Source organism: Pseudopodoces humilis, chromosome 22 (assembly GCF_049639895.1).
Source record: "Pseudopodoces humilis isolate 2021_Gansu_Grassland_sample_001 chromosome 22, ASM4963989v1, whole genome shotgun sequence".
In the NCBI taxonomy this organism is placed as follows: Eukaryota; Metazoa; Chordata; class Aves; order Passeriformes; family Paridae; genus Pseudopodoces; species Pseudopodoces humilis.
This window is the reverse complement of record NC_142221.1, coordinates 10,125,001-10,140,498: the sequence shown is the minus strand read 5'-3', so window position 1 is coordinate 10,140,498 and position 15,498 is coordinate 10,125,001. Positions and strand designations below refer to the sequence as shown.

Below are 15,498 nucleotides of genomic sequence, written 5' to 3'. Positions count from 1 at the left end.
TAAAACCACAGGACTGAAGGCTGTATCCCATAGCTGAATATATCCATTTATCCTGCAGTAACATGAACCCCTGTTCTGTGGATCCGACCTGCAGGGAGTTTCAGTCTCCTCTCACAGCCAACCTGCCCAGCTGGACAACTCTCATTTGCTCTGTGAGTTACAGATCCAGTTTCAACATCTGACAGCAGATATAAACAGAGGTGCAGGACATGCTGTCTGGTGTGTCTGCTCCTACACCACTTGTGCAATTCCACTGGGCCAAGAGACCCCAGATCTGCACCATGAGGCACTGAGCCAGACTCACCAGCTTGTTTATCCCTAAGAAAAAGCTGATTTTCTAACCAACTTGCTTCTTTTTCTCTCTTTGAAACACTGATAAGGTGAGAGATGTTGAAGTTCCCTGTTGGTTTATATTGCAGTTTGGGAAGGGATAGGTTTCGGCGTGTTGCTCTAACAAATACAAGAGTGAAATTGGAAGAGATGGTGATTTGAGCTAACACAATTAAAATTTATTCTTAACAGTAATCTACAGATACCCAGTGCCAAACATAATCTGGAGTAATCAACTAGCATGGACATGAATTAACCTAATAGCTTCTGAAAAAAAAAAAAAGAAGTCCTATGAAAAAATCCTCCTATTAAAGTAATTAAGTGTTAACAGAATCATAGAGCCATAATTAAACATGGTTTATAATTAAAACAGCATGTGTCCTAGACAGAGAACACAGCAACAAAGAGAGTCTAACCATGACAATTCATGCCAAAACACATGCCAAGTACCAAAAATCAGAAAAACGGCGAGTTTCTAGCAAAGCTGCAGATGCAGAGCCTCTGATCCTCTGACTGAACCCCAGCACTGTGACGGATGTGACTGCTCTCAGAACTTCTCACGGCTTTGCCAGGTGCTGCCAAGGTTCAAGCAGAGTTCTTGGGAACCAAGGAGACCCCAAGTGCAAGGCCCAGAGCGGCGAGGCAGCACAGGGAGCGCTGAGCGAGCGGGAGCCGGGGCTCCAGCCAGCCCCGTCCTACCTGACAGCGGCTGAAGATGTCACCCAGGGACACCTGCACGTTGAAGTGCTTCAGCACCTGCAGCGCCTGTTCCTTTGCCTTCTCGGAGCAGTTGACAGAGAAACACCTTCCTTCTCCCACCTGGGAGCGCAGCTGCAAACCAGAGACACCAGTGAGGCTCAGCGTCAGGGCACGTGTTCTGATACTCTTGGTCTGAACTCTCAATGATGCTTGGACTTAGTGTGTGTTTACAGTCTGAATTCTGAGCACCACAGCTGGTAACCTACTGCTGCAAAAGCTCTGACTCCTGAAGCACTGCATGATTTTATGTGTATGAAACATGATGTAGGCTGGGGAAAGGGAGGCTCAGGGGGGACCTTCTCACTCTCTACAACTCCCTGACAGGAGAGTGATTTCAGGGAACATTTCTTCACAGAAAGGTGGTCAGGCATTGAACGAGTTGCCTGAGGAGGTGTTGGAATCATCTCTGAAAGTGTTCAAGAGTCGTCTGGATGTGGCACTTGGAGACGTGGTTTAGTGGGGACCACTGTGGTGGCACTGGATTACCAGCTGGACTTGAGGTCTTTTCCAACCTTAACAATTCCATGATTCTGTTCTATAGAATACACCCAAGTCCCATCAACTCATGATTTGGTGAGGTGGTGCTGACAGGGGCAGCAGAAGGGAACTGAATTCAGTCCCAGCTTGCTGCTGAAACTTGGCCAGATCCCACAGAGTGTGCCAAAGCACAGTGATGGAAACAATGTCCAGTGACCACCTCTACCCCTCTGATTCACACAAACATTTCACCTGGAGTTCCCTGATGGACAAGGGGATGTTGAATGAAACCCCTGATGAAGGGGTTGATGTGAGCAGTCCCTTGGTGTTTGTTCCACACTCTGCAGAGCAGTCTGTATCTGGGAATGAGCACTGGGAAGTCCCAGACACATCTGCACTTCCATGCTAAGGACTCACAGGAGTTGACTCAGCTACACACCAGTGATGGAGCCTGGCAGAGCCATCCCGTCCTTGTGGAGCATCCAAGGGCAAGGGAACTGAGGGAACCAGACATTTCCCAGGAGTATTGTACCTTGGAAGCAGTTGTTTTCCTTTTGCAATTCCTACACAGTTCTTTGAAGTTGGAGCTCAGCCAAACATGATGATGCTGGATGTTGAATTCCCTATTCCACCGGCTGTAGGCTCAAGGAGCCTGCAGGGTGGCTGCACCTGCCTCACAGTGTCTCATTATGGGGGGAGTTTTATTCCACACTCAGACTTTCCATAGGAAATCAGCAACCCCTACTCTGCAAATATTCTGACCTGCTGCCTGAGTAGCTGGGAGATTTTATGCTGACAGTTTGTGACAAAGAAGTCCTGCACCCCAGCTCATGTGAACAGAGCTCTGGCTCATCCAGAACGGTTTCACTCTTCCAAATGGATTTTTGGGCAGTAAAAATCTGCGAAGGAGCTGCAGCAGGACATGACAGCATTGCAAGCAGTGACTTGGCAGGTTCAGCACTGCATTTTGAAGCGTGTCTGTGAACAGCTCTGAACAGCTGGTGCTGAGGGCAAGGCTGGGCTCTGCTTTGGCTTTTCTGTTTATCTACAGCAACACAAAACCTCTCCAGCTTTCACCAGACCCATGCTTGGGGCCTTCCAATCTCTCCCTTCCAAGCCTGAAGAAATGTCCCTGAGGGCTGAAACTCTCTCAGAGTGGAGCCAGCCAGCGAGCAATAATCTCTGGGATAAAAAGCACAGGAATTGAGCTGCCTTTCACCTGCCAGTGGGGCCAGACAGAAACACACTGTTCTGCACTGCTTGCCTTGACTTCCACCCCCGTCCCCATGGAGAGCAATCGATCTCTCCACTGATGCAGGAATGAGAACAAGTATAAAACAGCATTTCACCCTGAGCCTTGGTGGTTGAAAACAGCAAACCTCTGCAGACCCTAACTGTAGCATTTAGTGGAGAAAACATGAAAAAGCCAAGCCAGCTGTTGCATTCACATCTGGCTTTTCCTCTTGTCCCCCTGCACACCCCAGAGCACGCGATGGACACGGCAGCAGCTCGGAGCACTCACAGTCTGATATGGGAGTCCAGAGGTCAGAATGACTCTTCCTTCCTGTCGGGCAATCTGGAAAATACAGTAAAAGTCCAAATGAACAGGGGCTGAAGTTACACTGAGTTCAAGCTTTATTTGCAGTCACAGAAGAAAGAAGGTGAACTGGACATATTGAGTGTTTCTCTCAGTGTCAGTCCACACCTGGCCAAGAGTTCCTGACAGCAACAGCAGCTCAAGGCTCACCCCTTGTCCCCTCCCTGTCAATCCCTGCTTCATCTCCCATGTGCTGGAGCAAGGTGCTGGTGCACCTGTACCACAGATGGCCCAGGGAACCATTCCACCTTGAAACAATCCTATCCAAAAGCAATCCTTTCTTTTTTTCCCTTAACCCAGACTATTTCTGTTTCCCCAATCTGGGTCACAAAGAAGGAAACAGTTCTGCTGCACAGGGGAAAAAAGAAAAAAAACCTAAGCAGGTTATTCCAGAATAAAAATGTTCCATGAAATGTGTCTGCAAACTTCATACCCTTAACAAAAAGTGCTCCTTAGAGAAGGAGGGTGTTATTGTCCTAGCAACCCAACACAGGAATTATGCACCTCTCCAGGCTGTAGGGAACATGTGCCTTGGAGTTTATCACCTCCTGACCTGCAATCCTGAGCTTTTGTCAGAGGTCTGGTCCTTCAAGTGTCTGTGTTGAGTTATCAGGGAACTCATCACCTGCCCTGCTGACCTTCACACGGGGCTGGGGACTCTGCAGAGGGGCTGGTGCCAAAGGGAGACACCAAATCTGGAGCTGCAAGGGTGGAAGTGTGACTGAGTCTCCTTCACATGATTGAATGACACTCCTCCCTCCACCCCTCGCCCTCCTGGAGGAGGGACAGAGCCTCATGGCTGCAGCAGCAGGAGGATTCCCAAGGATTCCCATGTGAACCAGGACTCAGCTCTGATCCTGCTGACAAGAGATCAGTGCTTTGAAGCAGGCATGACGTTATTCCTCTCCTCTGGCTTGGATTCTGTTGGAAGCCCTGATGTTTTTCACTGACTCCAGATGTGTGTCATGGAGGTCTCTCATCTGGCTCAGAGTGCAGCAGCTCTCTCTAGATCCCTCTCTACCCTTGGCAGGAAGAAACATTTGGGATCAGAGTCCTGCTGCACTTCCCAGAGAGACACCAGTGAGCACAGCCAGGGAACACCAGAGAGACCAAGCATGACTTTTAAACTCTGTCTTGGGCAGTCATTCTCACAGGACTCACTGGACCTGTGGCAGCACAAAACAAGGGGGAGGAGGCTCTGAAGGCCCTGTGCAGGCAGTAAAACAACCTGTTTTTTCCCTTTTTCCCTCTTCCTCAGCTTTCAGGTATCTGCTTCCCTCCTTTAGTTGTGAAGTCACTCTTTGGCTGAAAGTTCTGCACTGAGAAAGCGATTGGCAACAACTTCTAAAGCATCTTTCTACAGGCAAAATTACTGGTTTTCTTTCAAAATCAACCCCCTCTCTCAATAAAGGAAAAACCTCTAAGAACCTCTGCCTTCAAGGGGCAGCACAGACACCCCATGCAGTCCTGCTGCTGAGCAGTCACCACAGCACCTTGTGGCACGTTACTGAGGCAAGTCTGGTACGGCAAAAAAAGTCTGGTAAGGAAAAAGGTCACCACAGGGATTTGCTGACAAGGGAAAAGGGATGTGAAATTCCTCCAGACCCATGTTTGCTTCAGGGTAAATCTGAGGATTTCACAGCTGGAACACTCCATTCTGATTTTCTGCATCCAGGGTTAATTAGTTCAAGCTTGATAAATCCCCTTATCTAAATGGCTCTGCAGAGACAGGCAAAGAACATCAAATAAAAAGGGGAAAAGCAGTAACTCTTCCAACATGTTTTTCTGCCCCTGGAACAATGACTGGGAGAAGCACAAGGAGCCAGAAAGGCCATGTGATACCACACATCTGACAGACCACAGAGGGTATGTACTGGAGAAAAGGGCACAATTCCTTCTTTTCCTCCAAAAGCAACAAGGGAAGGCAGCACTGAGGGGATGTGTGGTCAGGCATGCAAAAGAGAGGAAAAGAACACCCAGGACAGCATTTTGGCTTTGGTGTCAGGGACCTGTGCTCCAGCCCAAGTGCTGCAGAGAGGGCACTGGCCTCAGTTTCACAATCTATTACAAAGATAATATCAACTTCCTTAGGAAAAGGCTCAGACCTTCTGGGTAGAAAGCACTCCCTAAGCTGTTGGAATTACTGATCAGCCCTTAACGTGCCTGTCTGTTCAGCCAGCTTCCATCCTGCAGAAATGAATGAATCCACAGGTGCTGCTGTCAGAGAGACCTGGAGGGGCAATGACTGAGGACAGAGGGCAGAGAGAGCCCCTGTGTTTCCAAGCCAGCACCAGCAGCAGGACGATTCGTGACAACCTAAAGCATCCTGGACCAATGCCAAAGGAGGTTCCAAAAAACAGCAGCACAAGGCTGTGGATTTGTAAATTAAACTTGGCTAAGTCTGTGCAAGACACGTGTTGGGCAATGCCACGTGTCCTTGAAGAGCCAAACTGCAGTCCAGGAAAAGCTGTGTCCCCTGGAAGGGATCCTGAGCCTGGGCCCTGCTTCAGACTGAAAGGGAGTGGACAGAAAGTGTCTGCCCAGGATATGTGCTGGAAAGAACCCAGACAAGGATCTGCTAGAGAAGGGGATCACAAAACCTAGTCCAAACCCAGAGCCCCTCCCTGCAATCCCAGGCACTTTGAAAAGAGACAGCAAACCAAGAGTTTAACAGCTCTGAGCACTCTCAGTCCAGCCCTCCCAGTATTGCAACCCTCAACTTCTCTTCAGCATTCCTGAAAAGTATAAATCACACAGAGCTATCACATGGTTCCACTTTTATTTCCCTGTGCAGACCCATCTGTATCCAGGTTTCCAATGAAAGACCTTCCCCTCCTGCTGACCAAACATCAAAAGCCAACTCTTGATCTTAAAAGCAACACAGGTCTTCATCTGTCCTCTGTGAATTTAGATCCCCACCAGACTGAAAAGATCAGCAAACCTGGAGAATGTCATCTACATCAAAAATATGGAAAAATCCAGTCAAAGCTGAGACAAGATCCGAGATTAGATTCCCCCATTAGGTGAAGAACTGCTCACTGCAGGATTAAAATCCCCTTTGTGTCACCTGGCTCCAATTCAGTCGAGGGCAATTTAGATCTGGGTGCTCTGTCTGGCTCCTGAGATCCATCCAGCCTGGCCCTCCTCTGTGGCTTGCTGGTTCACCTGCAGGTTTAGAGGGTAGGTGTAACCTTGCAAGGGAACCTTCCATGGCATGGGAGCCTCAGGAAGCCAGTTTTACCTGCCTTCTGGTTATTAGAATACTTCAAAAGATACCAGGTTTGCCTGAGCATCAGATTATCCTTAGAGATGAGGATGATTTTAAAGACCAAGAGCAAAGTCCATTAACAAAATTAAGTAAACCAACCCAGAACTCAACTGAAGCAGCTTTGAGATTCTACTGCATCTCTTATTAGAAATCTAAGAGACTACCAGCATTTTCTTAAAAACTTTTGCTCTACCCCTGAGGTACAGCACTGCAGGACCTACTGCAGCCACTCAGGCTGCTGGGTCATCCTGTAAGGTTAACTGAGAAGGATCCCACTGCTTTGTGGGGAAAATAGGAACATCCACTTTTCCATCTCTTTCCAATTGTCTGGAAAACTCCAAAGATAGGCTTAAGATTCTCTGCAAGAGAAGTTTGCAGAAGACAAGATGGAATCATAGAATAGTTTGGTTTAGAAGGGATCTTTAAAATGTCATCTTGTTCCAACTCCCCTGCAGCGAGCAGGGACATCTTCAGCTGGGTCAGGCTCCTCAGACAATGAGCAACACTAAAGCTGTGCACTCTTAGGTGTTCCTAGTGACACCAGTTTGACACTGGTGTGTGCTGGGACAACACCCAAACTGTCTTGTACTCAGGATCCAAACCCTCTGCTGGCCTTTGCAATAACATTTCCAAGCTTTTGGGCTTAGGGTGCTCAACATTCAGCTTTGATTCAATCAGGACCAGCCAGATATAAAACAGGGTGGGAGGAGTTTATTTTTATCTTTGATTATCCAAGCCCAGATCAAAGGCTCTGCAATCCAGTAACACTCCAAGGGCTTTTGATAGTGAAAGGATGTTTGTCTGGTCACCATAGAGAAAGCAATGTCAAACATCCTGTCCGTGGCACGATAAGGGATGGGGATGAGAAGTGGAGATGGGGCTCTGGGGGGAGGCACTGAGAACCAGCTTGTTTAAATAACTTGTGCAAGTTTGGCAGGGAGGAGATATTAATTATTTCTGCAGAAGTTAGAGCCTGCCCCACATTCAGGCCGAGCAGACATCTGAAGAGGAAACATCCTGCACACCAGGCTGGCTGATCCACACACATTTGATAGCACACACTGTGTGGGCTGGATATCTCTGCTGACTCCCTCAGAGGGAGGGAGGCTCTGCGGGGAGACCTGGACAATTTAGAGAACTTGGCAATTACCAACCATATGAAGTTCTACAAGGGAAAATGCCAGATTCTGCACTTGGGATGGGGCAGCCCTAGATATACAAACAGACTGGAACATGAGATGCTGGAGAGCAGCGCCACAGGAGGGGACCTGGGGGTCCTGGTTGACAGGAATGTGAGTCAGCAGTGCCCTGGAGCTAGGAGGGACATCTGTGTCCTGGGGGCATCAGGCCCAGCGTCACCAGCTGGTCAAGGGAGGGGATTGTCCTGCTCTGCTCTGGCCTGGGGTGGCCTCACCTCAAGCCCTGAGGGCAATTTTGGGCACCACAATTATGCAAGATACTGAAGAGTGTCCAAAGGAAGGCAATAAAGATGGTGAAGGGCCTTCAGGGGAAGCTGTATGAGAAGTGGTTGAGACTTGATCTGTTCATCTGGAGGAGACTCATCACAGTCTACAACCTCCTCCTGAGGGGAAGAGGAGGGAGACACTGATAGCTTCTCGGTGGTGACCAGGGGCAGGACCTGAGGAAATGACCTGAAGTTGTGTCAGGGCAGAGTTAGTCTGGAGATCTTTGGGGGCTGGAGATGATCTTTAAGGTCTCTTCCAAGCCAAACCAAACCATTCTGTGATTCTGTGATCTTTACCCTCACTTGTGTTCTTCTCATGACTTGAGCTGCCCCAGCTGCCAGTGACACAATCAGACACATGTCAGAGTGAGATCACAGCAGCCTCTGTTCCCCTCCTCTCTCCTGGAAGTGGAGAACCAAGGCCACACACTGGGACCAGCTGATTCCAGCTGCCAGAGCTCGGGGTGACCCAAAGAGCTGGGACTCGGCACAGGGATGGATGGAGGGACCCACAGGGCAGCTCCTGCAGCCTGAGCAGCTTCCTAAAAAGCTCCATCACGTCCTCATGGAGATGGGAGCTGTGGACTCACCTCAGCAGCTTTCCTGTGGTCATCCTCATTGTCCAGCAGCCGGACATCCACGCCCAGGCAGCGCAGGTAGCGCCCCAGCCCCTGCAGCATGTTGTCACAGACCACGCTGAACTCCTGGGGTGAGATGGGGGCAGGGGGGTGTGAGGGCTCCGTTCTGGCTCCTTGGCGTTCCTGGAGAAAGGCAGGAGATCCATGAGGAGCAGAAGGCTGATTCCCAGTACATTTGTTGTTTTCCTCCCTGCATTTGCTCAGCCACCACAGCACATCCAGCCGCCTCCTTCCACCTGTGTCACCACTTCCCCTGCTCTGCAGCACCTCCAGATCCTCCTTCCCATCCCTCCCACACGGCCATCACCACCTGGGCAGGGGCAGGACATGATGGGGCTGATTCTCAATCCACCATTCTCTCCCTGCCCAGCTGGCCCTGCAGCCTTTCCTGGAGAGTGCCAGCCTGGCCTCCAGTGCTCTGCACACACATTCATCTTCAGCAAGTCACAGGAACACAGGCAAGGCTGCTGCTCCCCTAAATTAGTCTGCAATTAAATATGTGCCAAAGCTATGATTTGGGACAGACAGAGGGAGAAACAGGTAGACAAAGCAACCACGTCAACTCTGTTATCTTTGTCAGGTTAAAAATAGGCAGAGACTGAATTCTGTTTGTTTTATTTCAAATGTCTGCTGCTGGGGGAGTTCCTGCACTCGGAGGACTTTGGCTTTGGGAGGCTCCCAGAAGTACAATAGCTAAATTCACGGAGAAGGGAAGTTATTAAGGAACTTTCAATGTCCAGCTTTTGACTCCAGGAACTTGGATCAGCTGGGATGACTGAAGGACACTGCCAGCAGCTCTGCAGGGAGCCAGCACCGCAGATCAGCTCTGCAGGAGCTGGCCCCAAGCTGGGAATGCTGTGGCACACCAGGCAGCTCCACCTGGGCTCTCCACGGGAACCAGCTCAGCTCCAGGAGCAGCACTGGTGTGATGCTGCAGCTCCCAACAGCTGCCTCCTTCACCCTGGGCTGTCAGCAGCTCCTGCAGGGTCCTGCTGGAGGCAGCTGTGACACCAGAGCACGGTGACAAGGGATGGAGCTGTCCCCTGAGGCTGAGGCAGTTGGAGACACTACCCCTGGCTGCTGCTGCTGCTGCTGCCCAAACAGATGTGCAGGAGCTGCAGCTGGCTCTCAGCTCTCAGCCAGTGTTCCTCCAGTGGCCAGCACTGTCATACAGAGCTTTTTTCTCACGTTTCATGCCAGCAGAGAGCAAAAAGCTTATAAAGGAGAACAGAGTCATGAGCCCCACTTCAGAAACACTGGGAAAGAGAGCTTGGAGTCCTGCAGGATGCAGTCAGGAGAGCTCTGCTTTTCTTGGTGTCCCAGTCCAGGTTTTACCAACGGCCTCTCAGCTGATGAATTTGACTGTACAGAACACAGAGATGACCCTTGGGTTTCCAGGGTGATTGAAGCCTGAAATGCTCACTTTTCACCCCTCTGCAGCAGCCACCCAGCTCTGCTGTAACACACAACATTCCCATGAGCTGCACAGGGAGCAGCTCTGTGTTTTCCTGCTTGCTGAAGGCCAAGGGATGCTGCACATTTCCACACAGGTGGGCACAGTCAGCAGCACCTCAGCCCAGCCATGGAAGGGGCACTGATTTCAGGAGCTCCACACACACTTGGGGCTCCTCAGGATACACAGACACACACGGTGAGTCTTCTCAGGCAGTAACAAAATGGGATTTGTGCCAAGGTTTCCATAGGTGCACAAACCACTGGATGGTTCCCTTTTAAATGTAAAACTGAGAGGCACCACTCACATTCCAAGATACTTAAGCAGAGTCCCACAGCTCTGGTGGAGTTTTGAGGCTCTGCCACAACACAAACTCCTGGAAGAGGCCTCTCATGGAATGTGGTGGTGGGCAGGGAGGCAGAGACAAGCCTTCAGCAGAAAGGCATTTTTGATGGATCATTTGCTTTTAACTTTGCAAACTTCTTCTCCAGACACAATAAAGGAGATATTCCCAGTGCGAAAGCAAGGTGTGGAGGCTCAGTGAAAAACAAAAGCAAAGAAGGAAGAGTTTTGAAACCTTGGCCACAGAATCCAAACCCAAAATGTGGAAGGAGCATTTCCACGAGCAAGGCTCACAGATCTGCACCCACACTGTGCAAAGAGAAATGAACCTCCAAGTGCAGGGAAAGCTGGAGCCAGGCAGGCCAAGGAGAGAGCAGAGTGTCCCTGGAGGGAGGGGTGAGGAGGATGTTTGCTGCAAGAGTCTGAGAACAGCGGTGCACAGCGAATGGCATCACTGAGAGCAGCAGCGTGCGATTTCCAGGGGTCTTGAGCAACAAGCAGCTCTTTAAAGATGTTTACAAACCTGCCCAGAAGGTGACGGTGCCTCTTGTTTATTCAGCTGCTTCTTTGCCTTGGGTTTTTTGCTCTGTTTTCCCACCAGACTTTCTGCCAGCTGTGAACCCAGACCGAAGCTCTCGGGGTCCTTGCAGAGCCTCTTGTAGATCTCCAGCAAGCAGTAGGCATCTGAGGCTGCAGGGCAGAGAATGTGAGCCTCAACTCATTCTAAAGTAAACCAGAGGCTTTCCTGAGGCAAGGAAGAGCCCCCACCTTTGTAAAAGCCCCTGTGAACAACTGTGAAGCTGCAATCCCTCAGGTCATGCCCTCAGCCCCAGGACTGACTCATCACAGCAGAACCCACAGTCAGGGGGTCAAGGCAGGAGCTCCTGAAGACAGGCTCTGCCATCTCCACTCTAAGCCAATAATCCAATGCAAACTGCAGTGTGGCTCTTCCAACCACCACAGGCAGCTCCAGCCAGCCCCTGCTCCTCAGCACTGCCCACAGTTTCTTATCACACCTCTTGAGGGGAAGGGAAGCTCCCCAGGAGATGTAATACCTGAGCAGGAGATGTAATATCTGAGCAGGAGATGTAATACCTGAGCAGCAGATGTAATATCTGAGCAGCAGATGTAATACCTGAGCAGGAGATGGAATACCTGAGCAGGAGATGGAATACCTGAGCAGGAGATGGAATACCTGAGCAGATGTAATACCTGAGCAGGAGATGTAATATGTGAGCAGGAGATGTAATATCTGAGCAGGAGATGGAATACCTGAGCAGCAGATGTAATACCTGAGCAGATGTAATATCTGAGCAGGAGATGCAATACCTGAGCAGATGTAATACCTGAGCAGGAGATGTAATATGTGAGCAGGAGATGTAATACCTGAGCAGGAGATGTAATATCTGAGCAGGAGATGGAATACCTGAGCAGGAGATGGAATACCTGAGCAGCAGATGTAATACCTGAGCAGGAGATGTAATACCTGAGCAGGAGATGTAATACCTGAGCAGATGGAATACCTGAGCAGGAGATGGAATACCTGAGCAGGAGATGGAATACCTGAGCAGATGTAATACCTGAGCAGGAGATGTAATATGTGAGCAGGAGATGTAATATCTGAGCAGGAGATGTAATATCTGAGCAGCAGATGTAATACCTGAGCAGATGTAATACCTGAGCAGGAGATGTAATACCTGAGCAGATGGAATACCTGAGCAGATGGAATACCTGAGCAGGAGATGGAATACCTGAGCAGGAGATGCAATATCTGAGCAGATGTAATACCTGAGCAGGAGATGCAATATCTGATCTCACCTGCCCACACTCACTGCCCTGTGCTGCTGCTCCCTGCAATGGCAATGGGAGAACTCTCCCAGCCAGTCTGACTAGTCCCAGTGATTAACTTTTGTGAGAACTGTGTCAGCTTCAAGGACAGTCGAATTTAACAAAGGGCTGGTTTGCATCAGCAGGCTGTCCTTTGATGCACCAGGAAGGGATTTAGACCGAGACTTCTGACTCTGGGGTAATCAGCAATAAACTCTGTGGGTCCCTCCAACAGCCCTGAGTCCGTGCTGCAGTTTCTGACACCACATCTACCTGTTCCAAACCCAGCTCTAGCAAGCACCTCACTGTGACAAATGAACACAGCACTTGTTTCCCAGGAAGGCTGTGAAACGAGGCAGAAGGAAGTGGACTTTCCTCCTTTCAGTTACTGAGAGGAGTTTCCACTGAGGTGATGTTTCATCAGACAAAATCTGCAAAGCACAGGAATTCCTTCCTAAGGGAAATAATGAATCACTGGACAGTTTAAACTTCAACCATTAAAGTCATGTCCTCGAAAGGACAAACAAAACATGTGCTGACTCCTCTGAACAGGAACTAATCTGCAAAGCCATTTTCTTCCTCTGCTGCTTAACAGCTTTCCTGGGACAGAGCAGCCAAGCCCAGCCTGGGCAGCTGCAGGAGCCAGCCAGGGCCAGACCTGCATAGAGGATCTGCTCCTCCCGCAGCGGCCGCTTCTCCCAGTTGGAAAGCTGCTCTGTTTTATCCAGAGGCTTCCCCAGCACGTGCTGCACCAGGAGGCTGAGCCCCTTCTCCGGCTGCCTGAGCCCTCTCTGCTCGTGGCTGTGCTCTGGGGATAGTCCATCCACCTTCTGGCCGTCCTTCCCCCGCTGCAGCTGAGGAAACAAAGAAGACAGAGACCACCTGGTTATGGAGCAGCTCCCAAAGCACCTCCTGCTCCAGCTGGGGCCAGGCACAGCCCCATCACATCCACCTCGTGCCTGGCAAACTGAACCCCAGTCCTCACACAAGGGCTGGGATGGCACGAGACAAACGTGGCATTGGGTTATTTAACAAACACACTTCTGGAGAGAAATCTCTTCCATAGCCAAGGAAGGGCAAAAGGGCAAAAGGGCATTCTTGTACAGCCCTGCAGCAGAGCAGCAGGGACGGGATGAGGCTCCTTAGGGGTCTGCAGGGTGCTCCCCATGCTGGAGGCTGCTGGGCATCCACTCAGTAAAGGACCAGCAGTGGTTCAGCACCTTTCTCCTCCTAGTCCCGGTGGGAAAAGGCATTTCTGTGACACCCTGGGCAGCAGAGCCCTCCCTGCAGCTGCCCTTTCTCACTTAAACTGAGGCAGTGGCTGTTGGCAGCTATGGCAGCCCCTGCAGCACTTCCTGGGTCAAGCTATCAATCCCAAAGACCTTCTTCACCTCAACCCACAGCCTCACACACACTCTGGACATTTTACCCATTAAAATGGTTGTGCTGAACATTTTTGCAGACTGCTGAGAGCTCCTGTGTGCAAACCCAGGGACAGCTGTGCTTCAGCTGAGCAGAAATTCCTGTGCTGAACCCACCAGCAGGCCCCCAGGAACATCAGAGTTCTGTACAAATCATTAACTCCATCATATCTGCTTCAATAATGCATGACCTTGGAGTAGCAGAATTTCTACAAGAACTTCCTCTTCCTAAGTGTGTGTAACTTGTGCTCAGAAACCTTGTCCTGGCTGAATGGAGATGGGTCTCCAAGAGCTTTTCACAGCTTTTATAAAGTCTATGAAAAAGCTGTCCGTATCATAAGCTTTAATTTTTAATTGATGAAAACAAAATACTTCTTCCTGTACAGAATCCCAACACCTCCGATCCTCTAGAGGAAATGGTCTCTTTATTCATGCAGCCATCTCCCTGCCAATCCTGGATGCAAACAGACTGTGCAAGCCAGTGCTGTGGATCCAGGACAGTTATCCACCAGCACATTTCCCACATCTCCATGTGCTCATCCTTACTTGTTGGTGCAGTGCAATGAGATCCACCACTCCCTGCATTTGCTTCTCCGTGTCTCCCAGAGCAGAACACGTGGCTGCAAGGCTGCTGAGGTCTCCAGACATCCCATAACCTGGAGACAAAAAAAGCCCAAATCACACAGGTAGGAAAACTCAAATTACCGTTAATGCACTGCAGCTTCTTCTAGTTCAGGGTCAAAATGCTGACAAAATATTTATAAGCATTGGTGGGAAGACGGTTCAAACAGGGAACAAGACTGACTCCTGTCTCTTCTGTTCCAAAGAGACACTCCAGAAGATCCAAGGAGAGAGATGGATGAAAAATGCTGAGTTTAAGATAAACTTATTTAAAATTTTGGGAAGTTATTTATGAATTTGCCCTTGAAATCCAGGCAGCTCCTGATAAAAGCCTCCAAAAACCATGTAGGGTAATTCAGAGATCTCTGGTGTCCAGCACAGCAGCTCTGGGACAGGGACAGCACATCCTGACAGCTCTGCACACCAGAGTTACCTGAAGCACTGAAGGTTGGGTGGCAGTTGGGGATTAGTACAGAGCTAGGACAGGCCCAAGTCTGAGAGTGCAAGTCCAATCAGGGATCTTGGATCTGACCTGGAATGGGGAGATATAACAGCTGGAGCTGTGTCAGGCCAGGCTCAGGCTGCAGATCAGGGCAAGGTTCTTCCCCCAGAGGCTGCTGGCACTGCCCAGGCTCCCCAGGGAATGGGCACGGCCCCGAGGCTGCCAGAGCTCCAGGGATGCCCAGGCTGGGATGTTGGGGGGTCTGGGCAGGGCTGGGAGCTGGGCTGGGTGATCCTGGGGGTCTCTCCCAGCTCAGGATTTTCTGTGGTTCTCTGATCCTGTAATTCTACCATTCCCAGTCACTGCTTCCTGGCCTGGCAGTGCCTGGACACTCAGGGTTACAAAAGCTGGTTCCATGGCAAGTGGATTTAGGGAATGACAACACCAAGAGGATTGAGAAATGACAAATTTGACAAAAGAGGATGTGTGAAGCCCTGAGGTGGGGAGGAGAGAGGGGTGTTACCTAGTTTAGTGATGGCTGCGTCTGAATAGAGCATCTGGATGAAATGGGGGAGCTTCTCCTTCTGCCCCTCAGCCTCAGCTTGCTCGAGGAGCCGTGGCAGGTCCAGCAGGAACACCTCATCCTCCAGTGCCAGTTGCAGGAGGGCGACACGGGGCTTCCCCACCATGCCAAAGGATGGCTTCCACTCCATGTCCACACCAACCACCTGCCCAGGCTGCAACACACACACTTTCTGCACCCAGAGCCTGCCTGGGCTTGAGAGCAGCCCGGACAGTCTGTCCAGGACACGAGCATTTCCTTCCCAGCGCCTGCAGCTCTTTGTGCAGAGTGCCACA

The 15,498-nt window shown here is 50.3% G+C and overlaps 1 protein-coding gene across 1 annotated transcript in view; it reads right to left on the bottom strand.

The window, feature by feature from the left end:
* The window catches only part of EXD3 (exonuclease 3'-5' domain containing 3), a 194,101-nt gene that overhangs the window by 88,139 nt on the left and 90,464 nt on the right, over window positions 1-15,498 (bottom strand). Inside the window, exons 14-20 of the mRNA XM_005527312.3 lie at window positions 15,164-15,377; window positions 14,124-14,233; window positions 12,815-13,010; window positions 10,853-11,019; window positions 8,487-8,657; window positions 3,089-3,142; window positions 1,030-1,161 (exon numbers count right to left, since the gene is read on the bottom strand). Of these exons, the coding sequence (XP_005527369.2) occupies window positions 1,030-1,161; window positions 3,089-3,142; window positions 8,487-8,657; window positions 10,853-11,019; window positions 12,815-13,010; window positions 14,124-14,233; window positions 15,164-15,377 (1,044 nt within the window). The remainder of the gene's footprint in view (window positions 1-1,029; window positions 1,162-3,088; window positions 3,143-8,486; window positions 8,658-10,852; window positions 11,020-12,814; window positions 13,011-14,123; window positions 14,234-15,163; window positions 15,378-15,498) is intronic.